This window comes from Artemia sp. Qi Xiang Cuo, chromosome 13 (assembly GCF_049724085.1).
Source record: "Artemia sp. Qi Xiang Cuo chromosome 13, ASM4972408v1, whole genome shotgun sequence".
Taxonomy (NCBI): domain Eukaryota; kingdom Metazoa; phylum Arthropoda; class Branchiopoda; order Anostraca; family Artemiidae; genus Artemia; species Artemia sp. Qi Xiang Cuo.
The window spans coordinates 21,576,040-21,602,816 of NC_142806.1; the positions used below are offsets into that span (position 1 = coordinate 21,576,040).

The 26,777-nt window shown below is 34.9% G+C and overlaps 1 protein-coding gene across 1 annotated transcript; it reads right to left on the minus strand.

Moving 5' to 3' along the window:
* Positions 1-4,095: 4,095 nt before the first annotated feature.
* On the minus strand, positions 4,096-26,419 carry LOC148945068 (exportin-5-like). Its single transcript, XM_089099125.1, has 5 exons — positions 26,190-26,419; positions 23,586-23,674; positions 20,411-20,568; positions 11,236-11,370; positions 4,096-5,417 (listed from the first exon to the last, which is right to left on the minus strand). The coding sequence occupies exons 1-5, from the start codon at positions 26,375-26,377 to the stop codon at positions 5,259-5,261; spliced, it is 729 nt and encodes a 242-aa protein (XP_088955251.1). The 5' UTR covers positions 26,378-26,419; the 3' UTR covers positions 4,096-5,258.
* Positions 26,420-26,777: the final 358 nt, after the last annotated feature.

The window sequence follows — 26,777 nt, forward strand, 5'->3', positions numbered from 1 at the left end:
AACGTTCAGAAAAAAACAAGCTTTTTTTAGCAGAAAGTAAGGAGCGACATTAAAACTTAATTAAACAGAAATTATTCCGTATATGAAGGGGGTTGCCTTCTCCTGAACATCTTGCTCTTTACGTTAAAGTTCAAATTTTCTCCTAATTCCTTAAGTACGAATTCTGAAACACCATGTTCGTTTAATTGAAACAATAAGAAGCTTTTTTTCAAAAGTACTATAGACATTCAGCGTAAAGAGCAAGATGTTAAGGAGGAGGAAACCCCCTTCATATACGGAATAATTTCTGTTCGTTTTAAGTTTTAATATCGCTCCTTACTTTCTATTAAAACAAACTTTTTTTTTATTTAATCAAAAATGAACTCCGAACGGAAAAGTATACTTCGAGATAAAGGTACCTGAAGGTAAATAACAAAAACTGAGTATTTTACTTGCGCTTAAAATTATAGAGCATGGAATCTTATTCCAGCGTTGAATTTCAAAATTATGACTCGAAAATTCAGTTTGGTATTTCAGTCGTTCAAATTTAACAATTTCTGGCTTCTGCAACAAAATTAATTAATTTTAATTATTGAGCCATTTAGGCTTTTTGTCACCAGGAAGCCTCTCGCTCTACTTACGTAACTGTGACAGAGCCATGTCAGATAATATCTAAAACATATGTAGCTTTTCTATGATTAATTTAAACAACTTTTCCCACAAGACAAGTTTTTCAAAGAAAAGTAAAGAGCTTCATTAAGCCAAGAATGAGCAAAAATATCGTCAAATTATCTTCCAAGCCTAAAACTACCACAAATCACTGTCAATAAATAAATGAAACTCAAAACTAAAAGAAATTACAATAAATAGCCAAGTCAAACTCAAAACGAGAAAAATTAACATGAGTAGGACTGATAACCCCTATGCCTTCTCAATACCAGAACACAATTTGCGCTTTACTGAAAAAAAACAAACAAAAAACCAATTACCATTGATTGTCAGTTAAATTGAAATATTCTGAGATTTCTTCCTTAAGGTTTTGATAATTTTTCATTTATGAAAGTAAGAAAGGTGAAAACATGTCAAACGTATTTTGTTGTCAGTAAAGCGCAAATTGTGTTCTGGTCTTTTTGCTCATTCTTGGCTTAATGAAGCTCTTTACTTTCCTTCGAAAAACTTGTCTTGTGGAAAAAGTTTTTAAATTAACTTCTGTCCGTTTTTTATTGACATAGTCATTTTTATGAAAAAATTGTATATATTTTCAGTTTTCTTCAACAAGAATCCATAGTATGGGTTGCTATTTGTATATTGAAGAAACTTTTTCAACAATTTTTAATCCTGACACAAACAGTATTTTTTCATTTAATTTTAAAGCTTCTGAAGCAGACTAGGAACATAAAATCTAATATCAATCCCAGAAAATTCTACTTATGCTGTATTATAAACGCATCCCGCTTGCGTTCTTTTATTTATTTAAATTGCAAGGTCGGAAGCAGCAACAGTTGTGTCCCCTAGAATTACAGTTCATTACCCCCAGTTGCGGTCGATATGTTTCCGAGGGGTCTTTTTGGCAACCATTTAACATAATGCCTTCTGATTTATTTTAAAGCAGCATTTAGTTTTAAAGTATAATGGGCCAAATGCACAATAGCGGGGGTTTGACATGCCTAATATCCCTCAAGACATAGTTGCTGGACCGTTCCACTATGCTGAACAAAATGGCAGTCTCAAAATTTTGACTGGATGCGTTTGGAAAATGAATGGGCTTGAGAGAAGGGCTGCTTGCCCTCCAATCTATCGTTACTCTTAAAAAGGGCACCAGACACTTGCGCTGTAATTGGAGGGCAAGGTTGAGAACTTACCCCTTCATATATCTAGTAAAACATTTTAAACAAGTAAAAACAAAGTGACAACATTTTAAATGTATTTAGTTTTCAGTAAAGTGCAAACTATGTTCTGGTTTTGAAAAGGCATGGGCTTTGTCAGCCCTACTCATGCTAATTTTTGCTCGTTTGGAGTTTGACTCGGCTATTTACTGTATGATTTAAATAAACAAAATGCGTTTAAAATACTTTAATTTTTTAAATTTAATAAATTAAAAATTATTATCACTTAGGAATATATATCAGTATATGTATACTAAACTGACATTCAAGAGCCATTTTTTTTTTCAATAAAGTGCAAATTATGTTCTGGTCTCGAGAAGGTATGGGGCTGTCAAAGACATAATTTCCAGACCTCTCAACTACACTGAACAAAAATTATGGGAATTGATGGGCATGGGAGGGGGGGGGGCTTGTTGCCCTACAATTACTTTTGACTAATAAAAAAGGGCACTAGCCCTTTCAATTTCCAATCGAATGAGCCTTTTTCGAAGTTTCAACGACAACAAATGGCCATCTCAAAATTTTTATCAGATACATTACGGGAAAATACGAGGTTTGGGGGTGGGGTGGTTGTTATCCGCCCTCTGATTATTCTGAATCTTAAAAAGGGCACTAGAACTTTTAAATACCAATCCAACGAGCCCCCTCCAAATTTTATACGATAACCCTTTCTATATACCTATATACCCCCAGGACATAACTTACCCTGCCCAGAGGGCTGTGGGGGGGGGGGTTGTCATCCTCAAAGATATAATTTTCAGTACTTTCAATTACGTTGAACAAAATGACTATCTCAAAATTTTTATTGGATGTGTTTGGGGAAATGGTGGGCGAGGGAGGGGGGGGGGGTAGTTGCGCTCCAATCACTTTTGACTATTAAAAAGGGCACTGGACCTTTCAATTTCCAATAGAATGAGCTCTTTTTGAAGTATCTAAGACAACAAATGGCCATCTCAAGATTTCTATCAGATGCATTTCGGGAAAATGTGTTTCAGGTGGTGTGTTGGGGGGGGGGGATATCAACCAACCGATCACTCTGGATCGCACATAGGGCGCAAAACTTCTGATCAGCAATCCAATGAGTCCGCTCCAAAGTTTATACGATTACCCTTTTCTATATATACCTTATATGTCCCTAGGGCATAACTTATAAACTTTATCCTTATGGCTGTGGGGGGGTTGTTATCCTCAAATACATAATTTCCGGACCTTTCAACTACGTTGAACAAAATGGCTATCTCAAAATTTTGATTGGATGTGTTTGGGGAAATGATGGGCATGGGAGGGGTAGTTACCCTCCAATCACTTTCGACTATCAAAAAGGGCACTAACCCTTTCAATTTCCAATCGAATAAGCCCTTTTCGAAGTTTCTACGACAACTCCTTCGATACAAAGTGCCCTAGTCTAAAAAAAAAAAAAAAAAAAAGAAAAAAAAAAAAATATTGTGCCCACATCGTTCTTTACTTAGGCAGCGCAAAGCGCTGCCTATGATAAGTAAAATGAGTTTAAAACAATAAAATAAAATTCCTTTTTGCTATTTTGGACTGCGAACTTACTGTTCTGTTCTGGCTTCTACAGCTACCGAACTTGATTTAATTTGTTTGATCAGTTATTTAGGCTGTTTTCCATTAGGTGGCCTCTTATTCTACTTACATGTCCATGAAATTAATATGATATTCGTTTTCTGTGAGAAGCCTAAGAAGTTTTTGGTAAAAACTTTGAACAAAACAACTCAGCACTTGGTTGACTATTGCAGTGTAAGGAAATCATTTATTTACAGACCGCTACAGCAGCTAATACATATCTAGGCAAACACAAGACCAACATTTTTAATCCATAGATCGCACTGAATAAATTTTAGCTCAAAGATGCACTGAAAAACATGGGTTTTTCCCTCCAATTGATATTATCGAGAACCTAAAGATAGACATTGACTAAGGTCTTCTTCAAAAATTTAATGGCCTCACTGTGTAACAAAAAAATATGGACATTGAAAAAACAACAACTGAAGATATGTTTAAGAACTCGAAATTTCAATTTTTAGAATCAGAGAATCCCCCCCCCCATTTTGTGAATTAACGCTCCTGATCATTCCGTCCATAAGTCACAGATCCCAACTTTAAAAAGAGTAGCAAACTGATATGTGCGTCACCAAGGGAGTATACAGGATTTTTGTTCTGGAGAGGGTCAAGCCAAGTACCCCCCCCCCCCCCACCCCGCGTCCTGGATATGGCCTTGCGTGTCACCAAGTAGGATTTAAAAACTTCAAGAGAACCTTAATTTCATTTTATTAAAACTTTGGTTTGATAAAGTTCTTGGATGCAGCCTGAAATCTTCTGAAAGTAAGCATGTTCTTCAATTTTTAAACTAGATTTTAGTGACTATGAAATAGTTAGGCTTAATCTTAGTTAGGCTTAATAGTTAGGCTTAATCTATAAAATCTTAGGCTTAATAGTTAGGTTAAATAGTAAAGTTAGGCTTAATCTATAAAATCTTAGGTTAGCATGCTGAACATAGATTTTCTTCAAAGTAAAATACTAACAATTGTACCTATTGCGCCCTTTTAGCAAAATTAGTCTTTTAAATTTTCTAAATGCAAGCACATTCTTTCAATTTTTTTAAAGCTATGTTTTATGATCTATAAAATAGTTGAGGATAGGTCAGTATATAGAGCATAGACTTGCTAAAAACTGAACATAAATAGTTACATGTATTACACCTTTTCGGGAAAAAATAGTTCTTTGTATTTTCTGAAAGGAAGTATATTCTTTCATATTTAAACAATTTTCACTTACTTTAAAATAATACAAGATAGGGCATTATGCAGATTATAGACTTTCTAAAAAAAAGTGGACAAATATACCTGTTGAACTTTTTTTTTTTAGAGCAAAATTAGTTCTTTTGTCTTAAGCCCAATGAAAAGTAAATAATAAAAACAACAAAAAATACAACTTTTTAATTTTAATTTTATTTTTCCAACCTCTACAATTTCATTGAAAGATCTTCCAAAACCTTTTTAATTTTGTTTTTCCAACCTCTACAATTTCATCGAAAGATCTTCCAAAACCTATTTTTGATGTTTTATAATCATTCTAAGGATTTTGGTGGGTAATACTACAAGGCTGGTTTTTTTTCTTAAGAGATAAATTTGAGATTACTCTCTAACTAGTTCCCTATGGTTTTGACTGACGATTCTCTAATGCTAAGTTTTGATAGGAACCGATAAACTTTGTAAAATAAAAACAATAAAGCAACGTAACTATGGAGATTTTAACAAGTATGTCTGATTGAAAACAATACACTCAAAAGCATTCCTAAACAATTCCTAAATAAAAATTTAGCGTCTAAAAAAACCCTAAAAATACAAGATTGGTTCAAAATCTCCTTGCACATTAAGTGGTTGTTCCTTCTAAGCAAAAGAGATTACATAAATCAGGGATTTCTTCATCAGAAATTGGCGGCGCTACCCTTCTCTGGCCTTTGCCTAAAGGAGGAAGTGTGCTCATATGTACTTCTCGTTTGTGAAGCTGACCTGAATGCTTCCCAACAATCTGAAATGGCAAAAAAGACTGTCATGAGAAAAGGATTTGATATCTATCTATCTATCTACTCTCTTTAAATGAGCAATAAATGTTTATGCATATGCATAAGTTTGTTTTTAAAACTTAGGCATAAGTTTTTACTCGAAAACGCCACCATATTCTTTAAAAAAAACAACAAAAAAACTGGCACCCTGGGAATTTCTGGCAAAAAAACGGTCTAGATGGGTCACGAATTTTAAACTAGAGCAAATTATAGCTTCAATGATACGAGATTTTCTATAAATTATGCAGTTGCAAGACAATTGGAGAGCGCAAATTAAATGAAACGTATTTTTGGCAATAAAGAGGTGAATTTTGATATAGTGTATTTTGATTTTGTTCCATATTCTCCTAAAAATTACTTGAAAGTAGTCGCAAGTAAAAGCAGTCAAGAGTCACAAGTAGTTTCAGTCACAAGCAGTCAAAGTCGGAAGTAAGTTAGTCGCAGTTGCAGTCTCAGTATATAGTAGTAGTGACTGAAAGTTTCAAGTTCATACCCTTACCCGTTCCTAAGATATTGTAGATACGCCTTTTTGATTACCTGGATGCACATATTGTCTTTTGATTTAGCAACATACCCCTAAACATTCTTCGAAATTTTGCCTCAATACCCTTAGCCTTTTCGGACACACGCAGGATCAAACATTCCCACTTTACGTGATAAATCCTGCATATAAAAAATAGACATATTGCATAATTTACATTCCTTTCCCCGAGGGCTGTAAGGGGCATAGCATCCCCGGAGGCATAGTTGTTAAACCTTTAGACTATTTGAACAAATTGGGTTTTCAAAATTTCTATCAGTATTAGGGGGCATCTAAAGAGGAAAGGGGGACTGGTTGACCTTCGAACACTTTAACATCCCCCTCAACATACCTTAAAATTTTTGACCTTAATACCCTCAGCCGTTCCTTAGACATTGCAGATACTCCTTTTGACAACCATTCTACATATGGTCAGTTTTAATTTTGTTCGACATCCCTCTGAACATTTTCTGAAAGTTTCCCATTAATACCCAAAGTCGAATTGGAGACCCATGATCAGACATACCTCCTTTTCCCAATAACCAACCGTGTGTATAAGCAATAAGCAACTAGCATAACTTAAAACTCTTGCCCCAGGGGCCGTGGGCGGTTAAGTCAACCCTGGAGGCCTATTTATTTGACCTTGAACAAGATGCCTATTTCAAAATTTTGACTGGATGTCTTTGGGGGAAGGGCAACTAAAGAGGCCATGGGAAGGAGACTGGTTACCCTACGACCACTTCTCAGCATCTCTCTCAACATGCCTTGAAAGTTTCAACTTAATACCCTCAGCCGTTCTTGAGATACTGAGATATGCCTTTCTGATAAGCTGGATGCAGCACATAGTGTCTTTTAATTTAGTTTTCACACCTCTCAAAATTTTCAAAAGTTTCACGTTAATACCCTTAGCCTTTTCAGACACACCCAAAATAAAATATTCTTCTTTTTTTTAATGAAAAACCCTGCATGCAAACAATGGGCGAATTAAATAATTTACAATCGTTGCCCCAGGGCAGTGGGGGGATGGCAAACCCGGAGACATAGTTATTAGACCTTTTAACTATTTTGAAGAAAATGGCTTTTTCTAAATTTCGATCAGGTTCTAGGGGAAGGAGCATTAAAAATCGCAAGGGAGGGGTTTATTGCCCTCTGATCATTCTTCAACATCCCCGTCAAAAACCCTGAAAATTTCCACTTAATACCCTCAGCCGTTCCTTAGATATTGCTCATACAAGCTTTAGACAACCAGCACACACTTGGTGTTGTTTTTTTAGTGTTCAAGATCCCTCTCAACATTTCCTTAAAGTTTCATTTTAATACCCTAAGCCTTTTTGTAGACCAGGATCAAACATCAAACATGCCCTCTTGCTCTAAGTAAAATACTTTATATGTTACCAATGGCTAACCAGGGGCGGATCCAGGATTTTTTTAGGGGGGGGGGGCGCAAAATAGGTTGATCGGATAAAAAAAAATTTAGGGGGGGGGGCAAAATAGGTCGATTCGATAAACTTGCGGTAGGAGCAATTTTAATTAACGCAAACTTAAGTTAATTAAGTAAATTACACTACTTTAGACTACGCTAGGGGGGGGGGGGGCGCCCCCAATCCACCCAGGATTCGCCACCGTGGCTAACTTGCATAACTTATAGCCTTTGTCCCGGGGACTATGAGGCTTATGTAAACCCCTGGAGGCATAGTTATCTGACTTTTGGACAATATTGAACAACAAGGGTATCTCATAGCTTTGATCGAATGTCTTTGGGGAAGAAAAGACGTGGGAGGGGGGCTGGTTTCCTCTGATAATTTTTGACTCTTAAACCAGGCACTAGAATTTATCAACTTCCAATCGAATGAGCCCCCTCTGAAGTTTACACAACCCCCTTTCCATATGAAAAGACTCTTTGGAAAAAATTATAAGAATACATAATAGCCTTATGGTTCTTTACTATAGAGAACGCTTGAGCGTTATATTGCATTTTTTTTTCAGCCACCACAATGCTGTTTAGGCTGTCACTTTAGGCACTTGTTCAGTCATCTCGACTGATCACTACCAAGTCATCTGGTCCTTACTAATATAGATTCATAACGTATTTCTTAATAACCTAACTCATTCTTGGTAATTTTCATTCACTGCAACATATTCTGGGTAAGTTTAACCGCAGTAATTCGCAGAGGTGTTATGCCTGCTGACAAATATATTCAGGGGAGTGGACAAACCAAAAAATATGCTTAAATTCTGGTTACTATAATTAACAAAGTACTTGTTTCGGTAAATTTGACAGAAGTCAGGTAGAAGGAACAAACCATTGGATCCCCCATTCAATGATTTTTCCAAAAGTAATGATCACCGACGTCCCTCCCACCCTCCTCTTCCTAGTTGAGCCAGATATAGCCCCAGGCTTCATACAAAGTTTTTTTTTATTTATATTTAAATAGGCTTTATTTGGCATTATAAACCAACTGCTGATGAGAACCAAGCACAAAAAAAAAAAAAAAAAAAATCAAAGCCAGAAAAAACCTCAAGCTTTTTGTATATAGCCTAAGGCAGGACCCATTAAGAGATAGGATCTGGGACGTAATTATGACCGCAACGACTATTACACTTGACAAGAATATTCAATGGGAATCAAATACCCTATGCTTTTCTCTCTCATTTCTGTCCTATACCATGAATTTACCAAAATTATTTTATTATACACTTTTAATGAGACTACACTGCATTAAAATGGCTAGGCTTATTTGAATTATGAAAAATTAAAATCCCAAAAGCTTATTAGCTATGTAATATGTAATGAGATGCTTGAAACTTCGACATCTATATAAATTTATATAATAGCAAAACAACTACATTAACGTTCGACAATCTGTATTTGTACAGACACAGCAAAAGCAGTGTAAATATCACAGATTCCGTTTTAAAACAATTTCTACAATGCAAAAAAGAGATACTACACATTTAGGAAAAAACAGAATCTTGTAACATCTTGAAAACTAAAAAAAAAAAAAAAAAAACACGGGAAAACGCTCTGAATAAAAAAATGTCCAATCTTTTATTATAGTGGGCCGCATTATCCCTTGAAATAATTCAACGGGCAATAGAACCTAATAGATTTAAAGAAAAATGGGTACATAAAGAAACAATTAAAAGCCATTACTTTAATATTTTCTGCCATTAATTTCAGCGGCAGTAAGATTGAGTGTGGACCCCACTTTTGCGAAAACGTATGAAGAAAGGTCACAGAGCTGACCTTTCAAGGTCAGCACCCACCCACTTATTATTTCTACTAACAAGTCGCCGCAGCAACAAGCCGCATGAGGCCAACACAGCTACGCACGCTCCTCCTCCATCCCAATCTATTCAAAGCCTCCCTCTTTACAGCCTCCCAGGAAGTTCCCTTTTTTTTTAATTTTTCTTTATGACATCCTCCCGCCCCAAACCAGGACGACCTGCTTTCCGTTTAGCCCTAGGCGGTTGGCCGAAAAGGACAATCTTCGGCAATCTGTCATCCTTCATCCGCAGGACGTGCCATAGCCATCTCAACATTTCTTTCATTATAGCCCTAGAAAGCGGGATTGAACCACATTTTTCGTACAGCCTACTGTTTGAAATGCGGTCAGTCAGCCGAGTACCCACTACAATCCGTAGGCAATTTCTCTGCATAACATCTAGCAAATCTTCATCCACTTTTCGAAGCGCCCATGGTTCAGAGCCATATTTGACTACTGTCATCACTGTACCTTCCAATATTCTGATGTTGGTTTGCAGACTTACCTTCCTATTCTTCCAAAGTTTCTTTTAACTGTGAAAAAACACCCTGAGCTGAAACTCTCGATTAGCGCTGGCACGACCGTGCCATACTTTAAAGTTATACAGGTAGTGTAGGGTGTACGAAAAACCTTTAGGTGCGGCATAAATATCAACAAATTTATGAGATGAAGTAAAATATTTTTTAATGTTAGTATTTTTTTTTAATTTTCAGCAATTCTGCTAAAAAATGCTACTTGAAGTAAAAATGACTAGCGGGTCGAAGTGCGTCTCGCGGGCCGATGGTTGGACATCCCTGCTCTGAACCAATTGGAAGAGCATGCTAAGTTTAACAATGTACAGTAATTTCAAAAGATATCACACATTATACCTTTTAAATTAGCTTAGACAAAGAGCCGTACCTGTGGTCAAATAATGCTTGCTAAAATTATAGCACTGGATATTGATATAAAATTATTTTTGTCACGCAAAAACTGGCATAAGGTTAGTTTTGGGTTGTATCATGGCATTAAATAGTTTGCAAAGATTGAAAAAAAAACGACAGGAAAAGTAGAAAGAAAAAGGAAAATAAAAGAGAGAAAAAAAGAGAAAGACATAAAACACATAAACCTATAAAACAATACTTAAGATCGATGGAACATGTCCAAGAATGCTTCATATAGTCTACTGGATTAAGGACAAAAAAAATCAAATAAATTCCTTCAGCTACTAGATTCAGGGCAAGGATAGATCAAGATATCACTAGGTATACGAAATCCCGCAGAAATGGAAGGCTATCCTTCTACTCTTTTGACATAAGACATAAGCAAGTGAAAGCTGAATATCGTTAAACTGTTTGCAAAGCAACCAATATACAATATTTAAAATGGAAGAATCTTAATATTAACCTCGGAATTCCTAATTTAATATCTTAATTTGAGAAAAATATCTTATACATCTTATCTAACATATCTTGGTTTAACTAATTGAATCCTGTAAGAGTTCTTATCCAACTGATTATTCTCTGGCGTAAAAGCACAACCTACACAAAGGAATATACACCCACAATATAGGAAAGATATCAGGTTTATTTTGCTAATCCATGGGGGGGGGGGAAGTAGGAGTTACACTTAAACAAGGACAAAATCCCTTTTCAGTTAAACGTGCCTCTATTTTGAAAAAGTAGTATTAGAGAATATTATAAAGATTGTATTTGTAATAGCATTAGAAAAGCTATGCAACGTTAGAAGTTTGTAAAGATATGAAAGAAAAGTAAAAAAGAACAAAGCAAAATATAAAAATTAAGCATATGACAGGAAGGTAAACCCAACGATTTTTTAGTAAAAGCAGAATCTAACAGAGAAAGAACTTCCTTTTTAATTGGCACTAATGTACAAAACAAACTTACAATTGAATGAGGATTTAACCGTTAGAAGAAAGGATAAACAGTAAAAAACTAGCACAAAATTCAAAGAACAGTGAAGGGTGGATAAATTTGTGATTAATAAGTAGAAATTGACCTGTTCAGTAATTTTCTTAAGGAGATCTCGCCTTTGTTTCCAAAGTTTAACGGCAGGTGTAGCACAATCATTGAAAGTCTCTAAGTACAGTCTTAAAGCCAAGCCATCATCTTTCTGAGGGATTTTATTTAAAGTCTGAAAACGGGACAAAATTAATAAATAAAGATCAGGAATATAAACACTTATCTAAAGGAAATACTAAAAACATGGCTTTTACTCATAAGAAAACCCCCTTCTTTTCGCCAAACCAAATAAATAATAAAGTTCACACTCGAATAACTTAAATATCTCAGTTGAGAACAAAAATTAGAATCATAACCCCGCTATCCATAACTTGTGTCTTTTTCGAGATTCAACTTTGGATACTACGCTACTACTGACAACTCGACGGAGTACCAGGCCACATGAGGCCAAAACAGCAGAGTACGCTCCTTATCCATCCCGTCATATTAAGAGCTTCACTCTTTGCCCCCTGTTAAGAAGTTCTGGTTTCTTTCAAATCGCTCCTTATGAACATCTCCAAGCCCATTTAGGGGCCGACCTGCTTTTCGGAGGGCCCCAGATAGATGACAAAAAAGAACAATCTTCGGCAATCAGTTATCATTCTTCCGTAAAACAAGTACTAGCCATCTCAATAAATATTTCATAATAGCAATACGGGACTCTGATGCTAGAAAGTGATTACTAGAAAGGGCCACTAGAAAGTGGCCTCTAGAAGGTGGTATTCAGCCACATTTTGGTACAGCTTGTTGTTTGACGTATGGTCAGTCACACTAATACTTAAAATTATCCATAAACCATTCCAATTGAATATATAAAACAATTCTTCCTGCGACTTTTGAAACACCCACGTTTGAGAAACATACCTGACCATTAACATCATTGTAGCTTCAAATATTCTTGGTTCGCAGATTTATCTTCCTGTTATTCTGAACTTTTTTTTATTCTCATTCAAGGAGTATGCACTCAGGGATGTACGAAAGAGGAGGGGGTTGATTTAGTTCGGGGTATGATTTCGAAGTGTAAAAACTGGAACAAAATTAATAAATCAAGCATGGGAATATAGTAAAACTACTCCTTTTTTATTGATAACGGAACCCCTTCCCTTCCTCCAAACCAAATAAATAATAAAGCTCAGACTAAATTAACTCACAGGAGTTTAACTAATTACAAGAATAAAAAGGGTTTATTCACTACCCTAGCTTTAAGTTAGTCCGAGCACTTCAATATTATAAATAAATAAAGATACAAGCAAACAAAAACAGCAACAACTAAAAAGTCAACAACAACAACAAACAGTCAACACATTTAGACATAAAAAATACAAAGTAATAAAACCACTAATTAAAATGACGATTAAAATCCTGCAATAGAACTCAAGAATATATTTCTTGAGTTTGGAAGAATAGGAAGATAAGTCTCTAAACCAAAATTAAAATTTTGGAAGCTACAGTGATGGCAGTGGTCAATATGGTTCTGAAGCATGGGCGCTCCTAAAAACGGATGAAGATTTGCTAGATATTTTCCAGAGAAATTTCCTACGGACTGTTCTGGGTACCCGACTGATTGACCGTATTTCAAACAGTAGGCTCGGCGAAAAATGCGGTTCTATCCTGTTATCTAGGGCTATAATAAGAGAAAGGTTGAGATGGCCTGGGCACGTTCTGCGGATGAAGGATGACAGATTACCGAAGACTGTCCTTTTTGGCCAATCGTCAAAGACTAAACGGAAAGCAGGTGGTCCTGGGTGGGGGCGGGAGGATGCCATAAAGGAAGATTTAAGGGAAATGACAACTTCCTGGGAGGGTGTAAAGAGGGAGGTTTTGAATCGATTGGGAAGGAGGAGGAGCATTCGTAGCTGTGTTGGCCTCAGGCGGCTTGGTGCTGCGGAGAGTTGCTAGTAGTAGTAGTAGTAGTAATACTTTTCTTGAGCGCATGTTTTGAATTTAATTAACAGAGATATTATTTATATAACATGTTAATTAATCATTATTGTTATAATTATATTATTACATATAGTATAATTATATTATTATATTAATGATTATAACTAATTATAAGACATTAATTATATATTACAATTTACATAGCGATACAGATATTGACGTAATCAACTTATTTTGATAGAGAATAAGCAGTCGGAGTTACTCTGTTAATTTTTTAATACTTGGTTGGTTCGCTGTAATTAATATTTCACAATTAGTTTACAGAGAGGTACTAACTACAAATAAAGTTTGAGCTTCTTTTATTGTTTCATTCTTATTCAGTTAGGATTTGGTACGTTTAGAAGAAGAAGAATAATATGTTTGTTTCCTCAACAGCTTTCCTCAAAAATATTATAGTGTAGCAAACACAGCAAACAACAGCAACCTTATAAGAAAATCGAAATATATTTTCTTGTGATTATTATCTCTTCTAATCAGCAGTTGTACTAAACCAATTCTGCTCAAGTCATCCTCAGGGCTATACTGTGGTGTTTATCCTCCCCATAGTATAGTGCAGACGGTTTGATATCATCTATTTTCCCTTCTTGTTCTTAGTTTTATTTTTGTGTTTAAAGCTTTTTCCAATAGGCAATGATTAGATGTCCTCCAAAAAAAAAGTTCCCCCAGATCCCAAATCAAATTCCAGTGAAAGTGTCACAGTGAAAGATACCCATCCTGGCTGGTCAAGCACCCTATCTCAAAGTTCTAATGACAGCTCCAATTCGGAGAATACGACAATGATAAGTGTAGGGGCTAATGTAACCATAAACGATGATAATGGGTTTCAAGAGGTCCTCTCTAGAAGTTCTAAAAAAAGGAAAAAAATCTCCCCAATTAAAAGCATTTCCCCTCTCCCTGCCCAAGATCCTCCCTCCAAAAACTTAGGAATTTACCTTAAAATTACTCCCACTACCCCCTTTGAAATAAAAATTATCACTGCAATAAGAGTTGCAATTTTTAAATTGCTAAAATCAATGTTCTCTCTTAACATTAACCGTGATGGATCTCTGCTAATAGCTGTAGAAGATCAGAAATCAGCAGATACAGTAATTAACCTTAAATCCCTTCTGAATACCCCAATTATTGCATCTAATTGGAACCCAAAACAATCACCAACAAAAATTGTAGTTTTTAATGTTCCCCCAGAGATATCTACTCAGGAGTTAAAAGAAGGCCTCTCAGATAGGGCTGGAAATACAATCCCAATTGAGGATGTTACCCAACTTGGAAAACCTAACTCTAATGGCCTAAAAACTAGTAGATCCTTCCTATTCACACTAAAGGATAAAATTGATATCCCAGAAAAATTATTCCTATTTGGGCAAATCAAACCACACAAGGAATACAAACCTAAGCCTATTCAGTGTCAGAAGTGTTTCAAACTGGGACACACGACAAACAAATGCAATGAAATTCTCCAAGAGTGTAGTAATTGTAGATCTTTCCATCCTAAAGAGCTGACAACTTGCAACAACACTCAGCCTACATGCATCAATTGCAAAGGCCCACATAAATCTTCAAATAAATCATTATGCCCTGCATACAAGAAAAGAGCTCTAACACTCCAAATATCAACAGAGAAGGCCATCCCATACCCCTTTGCAGCAATGGAAGCAAACGCTGCCCAACAATACCAAATAAAGCCTGTAATGAAACCAACCAAAACCCCCAAGTCAAATGCTCCCAAGGCATCAAGCACCCCAGCTAAAACACCATCGTCTAAGCCCCCTAGCTCAAATCCCTATCAGAAGGAATCACCAAGCCAGCAAGTCTCGTTTTCCAGTGAGATGAGGCCAGCCTGGCCCTTCCTCCCTAGAAGAAACAAACCAGAAACATTACCAGGAATCAATCTCTTAACCAACAAACAGGATGCACTACCAAAAATGCAATCCCCAAATATATGCTTATTCATTCTAAACTGTATTGCAGTTCAGGCCATGAACATACATCAACAACAGAAGATAAAAATTATTGCAGAATTGGCAAAAATCTACATCCCAGATGATATGCTCATTCAAGCAAAAAAAGATCTTGCTTTACTTTTAACAAAGCTGAACATTGATACACAGTCATATGAAGAATAAATCAACAACACAACATTTATCAATACTCCAATGGAATGTAAGATCACTCACAGAAAATAATCTAAATGAACTAATATCATGTATGAATAATAATTCTATTAATATTGCTTGCCTCCAGGAAACTCATTTAACCCAAAATCAACAAATTAAGTCTCTGGGATATACTATCCTGAGAAAGGATAGATCTTCAGAGAGAAAAAGAGGTGGTGTAGCTTTATTAGTTCATAATAATATAAAATTTTGTGGCATCAATTTTCCAGATTTTGAAAATGATGTTGATGTAATTGGTATAAGTGTTTGGCTGAATAATTTAAAAACCTACATAATAAGCTTTTATAACCCTAATGGCCAAACTACAGATGCCAAGGATTTCTTTAATTATATAAATAATTCTAATATGTTAAAAAATATCATTATTTGTGTTGATTTCAATGACCACAGCCTTTTGTGGGGGAATAAACCAGCAAATAAAGCTGGTAAATTTATTGAGCATATGACCTCAAATAATAATGAATTATCTGTGGCTACCCCTCCAAACCTGAATACATATTTTAACCCCAAAAGTGGCAAATTCTCCACAATTGACCTACGAATTGTGTCATTAAATTTTTTGAACAAAATTTACATAAATAAAATTGATAGTCTATGTACAGACCACTTTGCTATAGTTTGCTCCCTTAATGAACCTGCTGAAACTTCATCTCATACCTCCAAATATATCAACACTAAAGCAAATTGGTCTATTTTCCAAAATAAGCTAAATGATGAAATTACAAGTTTCACCTAAAGTTCATGCATTTCTAACACAACAGTTGACACACATGCTGAAGCGTTGACATCTTTACTAATAAATACAGCTAATCATGCTATCTCCAGGACAACACCTAAGAAAACATTCCCTAAACAAATTCCTAAAGCATGGTGGACAAATGAGTGCCTAAATAAATGGAGGATAAAAAAGGCAGCTAGGACAGAATTCATAAAAAAACCAACACCTACTACATATTTTAAAAAATTACAAGCAGAATCTAATCTAAAAAGGACTATAATAGATGCTAAATATAAATACTGGAATAATTTTGAAAATAATCTCACCAGAGAAACGCATAAGCCAATTAAACATAAAGTCATAAGCCACATATGTGGGAAAAAGACTTTTCTCAACCCATTCCTGTATGAGCTTATACATAATAATACCCATTATGACAATGATATTGAAAAGGCTAACCTATTTGCAACTCTTTTTGTTAATAAGCTAACATCAAATAATCAAAGAAAACTGTCCACAATTCCTATGAACCCTAGTTACCAGCCACGCCCAGGATCCGAGTACATAACTAATCTATTTTCAATCCAGGAATTGAATAATGCAATGCATCATATTAGGTCCAAAACTAGCAGCAGCTATGACAATATACACCCTACATGGATAAAGAATCTCAAACCTTCATACAAACAAAAGCTGCTAAATTGTTATAATCATGCTTGGGCATCTTCTAGGTTCCTCAATATATGGAAATGTTTTCTTTCATGTTTTCTTTCGTTTATATCCTAGTGGCAGCTTTCCTAGATTTTGAAGGAGCATATGACAATGTGAACCACCAAATCCTTTTAAATAAACTTGCAAACCTTGGAGTACCTCCTAAGCTAGTATCCTTTATAAAATCCTTCATAGAAGTACGAAGTTTCATTGTTTGTGTTGGTTCAGCCTCTTCACCCCAACAGACAATAACCAAAGGCCTACCTCAGGGAGCAGTCTTCAGTTGCCTCCTATTCGCCCTATATCTCTGGGAAATGAACCTACCCCACACGAATCGACAATATGCTGATGATCTGGTGCTATGGTCATCTGGCAACACCTTTCAGATAGCACAGTCGAATCTACAAAAGTCACTTTTCCAGTTTGAAAAATTCTCTCAACATTCAGATTTACCCATTGCACCCTCCATGTCAAAAATAATCCAATTTCACCGGAAGCGAAACCATGTTAATGCAAAACTAACTCTAAATAAGATAACTATTCCAGAGGATAATCATACTAATTACCTAGGTCTAATGCTTGACCAAAAACTTAATTTCCACCTCCACATTTCAAACACAATAAGAAAATGCTATAGAAAAGCAAATATACTAAGAAGACTTCTTTCCACACCCTGGGGTTGTAAGGAGAAAACCTAACTCCAGTTTTATAAATCACATATAAGACCCCATATTGACTATGGGCTCATTGTCTATGGTGCATGTGCAAAGGCCCAGATGCAAAAAAATTAAACAACACAAAATGATATAATACGTCTTATATTTGGTCTTAGGAAACCCACAAGCACTAAGTTTCTGCTTATGGAGAGTGGATTAACAACACTAAGAGAGAGACGTAGCTTTCTCTTGACAAAACATCTTACAAAAATTGAATCAAATAGCTCACACACATTACATAATTGGTTAAGAAATCTAGCCATGTATAGAGGTATTGCAGATGAGTATGCCAATATTCAAAAGAAGTTCCCTGTACCAGCAAAGTCTATTGCACCTACTTTCCCCCAATCCCCCCCATGGAATTGGTCATTTCCCATAATAAATACTGAATTTTCAAAATGGAATAAAGATTTAACTCCCATTGCTTTTGTCCAGAAAAAATTTGCAGAACTTAATACAATTACCAATAAAAATCCCTTCCAAATATTTGTTGATGGGTCAAAAATGAATGAGAAGGTTGCAAGTGTTGTTTTCCTTCCTAACCTGAAAATTGCAATGGGCAAGAGATTATTTAAAAATTTATCTATAATGTCTGCTGAGTTAAATGCTATAATCATGGCATTAGAACACCTTCAGCAAAACCAATATTTGATTGAAAATTCGAATAATATTATCATCTATTCCGACTCTTTATCAAGCCTTGAGTTGCTGGCCTCAGCTCCTCAATATAAGTTGGACATTGACACTTATCATTGTCACAGTATTATTGATAATCTTGCTTCAAGTGGAATAAAAACTTACTTTCAGTACATTCTTAGCCACTCTGGCATAAGTGGTAATCATCAGGTTGATGAAATAGCAAAAAATGCTATAAATATTGACCAGCCAAGTGGGAGACCAATCCCAATTAGAGATATTTACCGATGGAGGCTATCAGATATTAATTTTAATAAGATTAATCCTATCCTTTCCCCCTTTCCCAATAAGTATCTTTCTAAAATTTATCATAGAATTCGTTCTGGAACAAATGGACTAAATTTCCTTGCATTCTCATATAAGCTTTCTAATTCAAGTGGTTCAATTCCCCTGTCCCCTCTTTGCAGGCATTGTAATATGAATAATGAAACAATTGACCATTGCCTATTTGAATGTAATATGCTGACGTCTGTACAACATACCTTGCTTTCTAAACTGTTAAAATACTTCAAACACCACAAAATACCACTATCAGCCAAGAGCCTAGCCATCTATACCTGCACACAGAGCATAGAAATCGACATCTTTCATCTTATATTTGAACTCCTAGAGTCAAAATAACTGCTGAAAGATATCTGAATATATATAATAAATATGAGGCAATCAAGCCTGTAGCTCTGTAGCCCACAGAGTGAAGCAAAAGGAAAAGGGCTAAATAGTTTTACTGAAAAGCCCGCTTTTCTGTTAAATAGAAGAAGAAGAAGCTTTGAGCTAAGACGACCATGTCAATATATATATATATATATATATATATATATATATATATATATATATATATATATATATATATATAAGAACATACAATGAAGCGAAAGAAAAAGAATAACAAAAATCACACAGAAAGTGCTTTTTCAAGGGAAAATATTTTGATATTAAGAGTAATAAAATTGATTAAAATTAAAATAAAATGCTACATAGAGAAATTGTGATATCTCTCCGGTGCTGAAGAATTTGCCGGTAATTTCGGGTGGACGGAAACGTACCGCGACAAAATCCCAAGTCTGTATCAATACATCAACCCTCCAATTCTCCGACCCTGGTTTGCAAGAAGAGTCTTTGACTTTTTAACTAACATTTCACTGTTTAATTATTGACTAACGAATGATTATTCATTCTGATTTTTTTTTCTTGTTTTGGCATCCTATGCCAGTTTTTCAGATTTGTGTGTGTGTGTGTGTTTTTTTTAACATTTTGACTCCAGAATTCGACTTCGGTCATTCGGGGCTTCTGATACTAATTTTTTAAATAAATATATTACCATCAATTGTGCCACCATAACTAATAACTAATTAATTACTAGTTTTTACAGAATTAACCACTTAAAAGAAAGATTTTTTTTTGAATATACTAACTTGGTCAGTATTGGAACCCGAGAATAATAATTTAATTTCAACAACTAGATATAGTAAATAGATACTTGTTGTTCAATAGAAATAACTAGCGAAATATATAAATAGAAATAACTATCTATCTAACTAACTATTAATTAACAGAAATAACTAACTATCGAAGAGCCTGTAGGACGAAAGGCATACATATGAAAAAACGTAATACATTGTTTAGTGAGATCTGGAGAGAACAATCTTTTGCGCCTTTTCTCTAGACACAAAATTCGAAGTCCTCTTACCCTCACATCCCCCCCCCCCAAAAAAAAATCATGCAAGTTTCAACTTGATCCCCTAGCCATAAGACAAAACAGGAAATACTAACTAAAATACATAGAAAATTCTTTACATTGTATTGAAATCTGGCAGCTATGCGCAATGTCTATATCGAGAAATACTTGCTTACCCTTCAGGCAAAAACATACACTCTCTTGTGAGGATTCGAAAACCTACCGACTCTGACTGTAAAAGTACTTTGGAGAAACCTTTAGCCATCGAATAGCACCACGAGATCATAGCTAGGTTAGTGATGGGCAGGATGTTACGGACATTTACCAATTATGCAAACATAAGATCAATAATAGTATAATTCCATACAACATTTCTTTATATAATAATAATAATTAACAAAATAATTCCATCACTGGGTCACTTTTTTTACTATTAAAATGAAGGCCCTTACGCATCTTATTAAATATAATAATTGAGGTGGATAAACTGAATGTATACGAAAAAAACAAAAAACAAAAACAAAACAACTATGACCTACCTCAATAAGGTTTGGATATACTTTCAGATAGTAGTTCAAAATTTTTTGACACAGAGTCAGAAGAGCATTCCTTTCATTTTCGTGTTCACCATTAACTTCAAGGCCATGAAGCGAGCTTGTTAACAGAGACAAAGCAAGATCGAAGCCGATGGCGCCATCTAAAATTAAAGAGTAGAATTATTAGAAATTAAGGGAGTAGTTGGGACAATTTTTTTATTCTCCATTTTAAAGTTCTTGTTGCCAATTACCACGTGTTTTTTCCCCTAGGTGTTTCCACGATTGGCTTCGACCGGTTTTAAAGAGAAAGCACCGACATAAATTTTTCTCTTCTTAGCTCTCAATGGCCCTGGTAGCCCTCATCTCTATTCCATGTTCATCACAAACATCAAGCCCATAAAGTGCACTTGTTAATAGAAACACAGAAAGTTCAAAGCCAATGATGCCATCTAGAATTATCAACGAATACTATTAACAACTATCGTAGCAGTAAGGAATTTTTTTTTAGAGGACTTAAAAGAGATGTCAATCTTTAAGAAGATGTAGGTCTTATGTCCGTTTTTCATACATTTTTATTACCTTTTAGACCCTTTTAAGAGAAAAGAGACACTAAACGATTTGTCCCCAGAACCCCGCATTGGCTATCACCAACCCTAGTGTCCACCATCTTCATTAAATGTTATTGTTGTCCTCAATACCAAGAAGCACATTTAGTCGTTGAGCTAATACCAAAGCTGATACGGCCATATAAAGTAAAAATCTTAAAAGTGAATTATCAACTTTAGAAATTTCAAACAATACACTAGGTCTCCAGAGGACTCTGCTTTCTTAGGGGCGCAAAGAATTATCAAAAAATAAAAGAATTTATATTTGAACATTTTTTAAATACAACGAACATAAATGATTAAAATGAAACATGTAGAAAATGGTACTATCTTGTACTGTGAAGGTTCAGGGCTAGATTAAGGCATTAACGAGTCCTTATTCTATTAAAAATTTGGAACCTTTTTGAATAAAGTCTATTTTCATGAGAATATCGAGATAATTGTGCAATGGGCCCCCAATTAATGGGCCTTTTATAAAAAATGTTATTTGCAATTTCCAGGATAAGACTATCGTACTCTGTTATCCATGACTTGTTTTGATACGATAATGTTGCTGATGATATTTATATTGGGTCAAAATTTCCTACCTCCCTCACTCCGTGAAGCAAATATTTCAAATATAAAACCTTTCAACAAAAGCAGCTGTCCCCTTAGCGCCCATTTTCAGCACCACTTAAATACATCTTTGAACAGAAGGAGGCGTAGCAGTTATTTTGAGCGATTCAAGCTATTTAGGCTCTGCAGGTAAAACAACATTCATAGACAAGGCTAAAGCATGTATAAGAATTTATATTTTTTGCCAGATAGTCTGATTAAAATAGATATATTAACAAACAAAAAAATATTGGAAACAAGATTTATAATAAAACAAAATTATCAAATGTAATTAAAACATGAAAGTGATATAAAACTAACCAGAAACACAGTACTGATATAAAAAAAAAACAAATCTAGAGTATATACCTTTTTTAACTCGAAGAAATATAATATTAAAAAGTAAATTAGTATTTTTACTTAACATAAAAGTAATATTTATGAAAAGATATAATAGAAACATAAATAACAACGTACATATTTAATGAAAAAAAAAGAAAACAAGAGCAAATCAAGAGCCGTGTGTCCAAAGATAATAAATGGTCTACTAATGTGACTTGGAAAATATAGAAACATTTTTTTTCGGAAATAGTTCCAGATTCGGAAGTTAAATTTTCTGCCTTTTTTTGTAAACCAACAGATGGATATATCATGTGTCAATTCCACCCACCCCTTTAGTCACACATCTTGTACTTTTTTTTATTCAAAGATACGACCTATGTTTATTTTTTAGCAATGAATCAGTTGGTGGGGTCCTCGAACCAATCATTTAATACTATTATTATTATTATACAGCGCTACTGCAGTGTACCAAAATAGCGAAACAGATAAAAATAAATAAAAAGCGTAAAAACAACAAAATGCAACATTAGGGTTCATATCTTTCTGTGGTATAAAGTATTAAACTTGAGCCACACCCAGGTTATAACTGTCAATAAAAAGCCTAGGTTTATGATGACATGGGGTTTTCCTCGAATAACGTTACATTTTTACTACAGAAAGGGACACAGTGAAATGACCAGAAATTTCCGTGAGAAGCTTGCATTACCACTAATTTGTTCCCAGTCTTTATACTTTTTTTTTGGCAGATCATGGTTTATGCCCCTGTCAAGATAATATCTAGGATTTTTTTTTGGAGAGGGAGGGGGTACAAAAACTTAAAAAAACGCATCAAAAATTCGCTTATACGAGTCGGACACAAATTTAAGAAGAGGGGGGGGGGGTTAAACCTCTTAGCCCCCTAGATATGGCCTTGGTCCCTATGCATGTTTCTATATGTTTTGTTTCTGCTCTCCTGTGCTTTCAATATGTCAATGAAAGAACAAAATTTAGTATTCACCCCATAGCTAAGATTCAGTTTTATCCAGTAGGGAAATTTGAAATTTGATGTATAATTTTTTTTTGTATGAAAAATAAATTAAAATAAGTTGAAAATCGTTGAAAAATGACTATTTTCCTATTTTGAAGCAAGTCTAAGTGGGAAGGGGGGGGGGGATCTTTTTATGACTATTTCAACAAAGAAAACAAAAAAGGCATTTTCAAAATCCCTGACCCTAACAAGTTTGAAAGAGTCTATTTTTTCGTCTTCTAAGAAAATAAGTAAGTGATATGATAATTCTGGCTCGCTGAATGTATAGATCTGAGGCTAATGAATCCAGTGATATATGTAATTTTGTCTTTTGGTGCAAGCTGCTGCTATCCAGTCACAAAAAAGGCTTGTTTTTGACGGAACGTATACCTTACTATTGCAGATAGGAAAACTGCTATACAAAGCTTCTGTCTTTTGTAATTTCAAAAATTGTACCTTATATCTTAGCTCAGATTGGTCAATCACAAATACCATGATTTCAAGTAAAAATCTGTTCAATTCGAGATAACGCACGGGATATATAATTGTAGCCATGGGTAATTTCAATTCTAGCGACAAAAATGATTATGTGGCCCGGGCACTAAATTACAAAAGAAGAAAATGAACATACCTGGTACATGCACTTGCATGAATTCAATAATTTTTGAAAGTGCTTCTGCAGCATGACGACAGGGTAATGAATCAGGCCAGGCCATCGCCCTAAAAAAATTCATTGCACTTTGAACTTAACCCCTCAGCCATGACAAACACAACCAGGAAGAACACAAACTACGTCAAACAATCAAACACATTATTTAAAAGTGCATATATATATATATATATATATATATATATATATATATATATATATATATATATATATATATATATATATATATATATATATATATATATATATATATATATATATATATATATATATATATATATATATATATATATATATATATATATATATATATATATATATATATATATATATATAGAGAGAGAGAGAGAGAGAGAGAGAGAGAGAGAGAGAGAGAGAGAGAGAGAGAGAGAGAGAGAGAGAGAGAGAGAGAGAGAGAGAGAGAGAGAGAGAGAAAGAGCACATGGGTAGGGTGCAGGAGAAAATTTCCCATTATAGCGTACATGGGTATCTTGCTATGCATTCTTAAAGAAACGAACATGTGTAAAACTTGAGACGTGTGATTCTATATGGCAAGAAAAGACCCAAAGGGAGTGAAGGGGGAGGATAGGATTGAAAGAGGACAGTAATATATCGTACCTCCTTCAAAGGGAGGCATGTTATCGTACCTCCTCCAATAGCTCTCGTGACCGTCTCTGGCAGATGAAAGTCAAGAAAGATAATGGAAGGGAAGCATGTTAGAGGTGTAGCACAGAAATATATTGTAGGTCATTTATATTAGATAGGAATTGGCAAGTCACATTACTATGTTTGATTATCTGAATTTTCTCACGTAGAAGGTCAAAATGCAGGTGGGGGATGAGCGGGTTGGTGAGGGTGAACAAAATTGAGCATAGTTGCATTTGAATCATCTATACCGTAGCTTCTATAACGTCTGCTTCATTTGAAGAAGATATCTGGTTTGATTCTAGAAGAAACCTTTTTTTGAACTTGTTATCCTATCGCTTTAATGACAGGAAACGTGGAAAGTAGCAGAGGAGGGTAATAGGCTTGAGGGATAGTTTGTTGGAGGAGGGAGGCGTGGTTGGTGATAGAGTGCTACAAAAGCACAATATAGTTAGAGATGTGATATCAAAAGCGTATCACGAATCGTTGAAAACATTCACAAGTAACACTAGGCAATTTCGGCCAGTCAGTAACAAAAGTGGGAATTTTTCTTATACCGAAGTTCACTGCACCGTCTATAACTATGGCATGTCATTAATTTTAACAATTAAATTAAAAAAAAGAAATCATATTCTCGCAGTTTCCATACTATAACGATGGAATAGCAAAAATTAGAATGACATATAAATATAATTCATGTTAAACGTTAGAAGAAGGGTTTATACAAATGAAAAATAAAGAGGGACAATGGTAAGCTATAGATAAGCATAAGCAATGGTAACCTATCTAAGAGCCCTCACAGTAAGAAGTACTGTTTCTAATAAATTGAATAATGGGCTAGACCATTTATATTACGATTTATTAACTTTGCTTCTCAATGTCTATTTTATTTATTAATCTAGATGACTAAGAACATAGTAAGAGTTCTAACAGCCATCAGAATAAGAAATCTTATTTTGTATAAATTGAATACAAATCAATTAGTGTTAGACTCCCTCAAAACGGCCCATCTACCTACACAAACATCGTTCCAACCTCGAGTACAATATTTAAACGCCCTGTTGCTGTATGTTTTGTAACCCGGAGCGCCAATTCACCAAAATATGGAGGGAGGGAGCAAGGATTCTTTTTCATTTTAAAAAATGAAGATACAAAGAAGTTATTTCCAAAATGTACGGGGAGAAGGGGGGGGGTGTTTTTTATTATTTCAATAAAGATACAAAAAAGTATTTTTCGAAATCTAGGAGGGGGCAACTGTCCCCTCTTCCCTAATTTGGCACCCCTGTTTGTAACGAGTTTGAAGGAGTTAACATCTTTCCAACCTCGAGTAGAATATTTAGCGCCATGTCGCTACATTGTTTTGTAACCAGGAGCACCAATTCACGAAAATGTAGGGGTTTTTTTTTATCTTAAAAAAATGAGGATTTCATCTTAAAAAAGTTATTTTAAAACTTACGAGGTGCGGGGGTATTTTTTTACTATTTTAATGAAGATACACCAAAAGTGTTTTTCAAAATCGAAGATGGGGCAACTGCCCCCTCTCCCCTAAATTGATACCCCTGTTCACAACAAGTATGAAGGAGTTTAATTTTTTCCTCTTTTTTTTAGGATTACATTCAATAGATAAACAGTGTAATTCAACTAAAGAGTGAGGTAGGACCGTATCCAGGATTTTTTTTCGGGAGGGGTGTTACAAAAGATTTTTTTTCGGGGGGACGGGGTTACAAAAAGAATTGAAAAAAGCATCAAAAATTTGTTTATATACATTTTTGGTACGTTTTTACGAGTCAGACACACATTTCGGGGGGGAGGGGGAGGGGGTAAAAACCCCTAGCCTGGATACAGCCTTTGGGGAAGATATGTTGACTTCACTCAGTTGACACGTATGTGTCTTTTAAAGAATAAAGCTGAATCACTTACCTGATTAGCGCTAAAATAAATTTTTGCGCAACTTCGTCACAAGAGAGTACATTCTTAGCAAGTTCGCTAATGCAATTCACTTCAACTGAACAATCTTTCATTTCTTCATTCATCTCTATGGCTTCTAAATTTTCTTTGCCTTCATCATTTTTACAGCTTCTACTTTCTTCAAGTTCAATCTTTTTCATTCTTTTCAAATCTACTTCATGACGACTGCCCACTGCAACAACCTGAAATTAAGATAGTTATTTCATTGTATGGGGCAGGGGGGGGGGGTACCTTTTTATCATTTGATTTCTTTTTAAAGATAATATGGAGCTTGTCTAGGTAAAGAGGAAAGAAAGCGAAAAGAAAGTTTGTCAAACTATCAGGATTGGTATCACCAGTTTTAGAGGTTTTTGTCCTTTTTTTCTACATGGTGAAGTTCTTTAGTTCTTTCTTGTAGAGGTGAGATAAAACTTTATCAATACAACAAATAACAACAACTTTAACTTTTATTTTTTAACAATCACAAATAATTAAATAAAATAAACAACACTTTCCCACAAAAAAAACCTACGAAGATTTGGGGTAGTGCAAAAGTCCCCT

Excerpts from the sequence above, each read along its gene's own strand:
- LOC148945068 (XM_089099125.1), bottom strand. The coding sequence starts at position 26,377 with ATGAAAAAGATTGAACTTGAAGAAAGTAGAAGCTGTAAAAATGATGAA. Across the intron at positions 23,675-26,189 it reads TTTATTTTAGCGCTAATCAG|GGCGATGGCCTGGCCTGATT; the intron begins GTAAGTGATTCA and ends GAATTTTTTTAG. Across the intron at positions 5,418-11,235 it reads TTAAGAAAATTACTGAACAG|ATTGTTGGGAAGCATTCAGG; the intron begins GTCAATTTCTAC and ends TTGCCATTTCAG.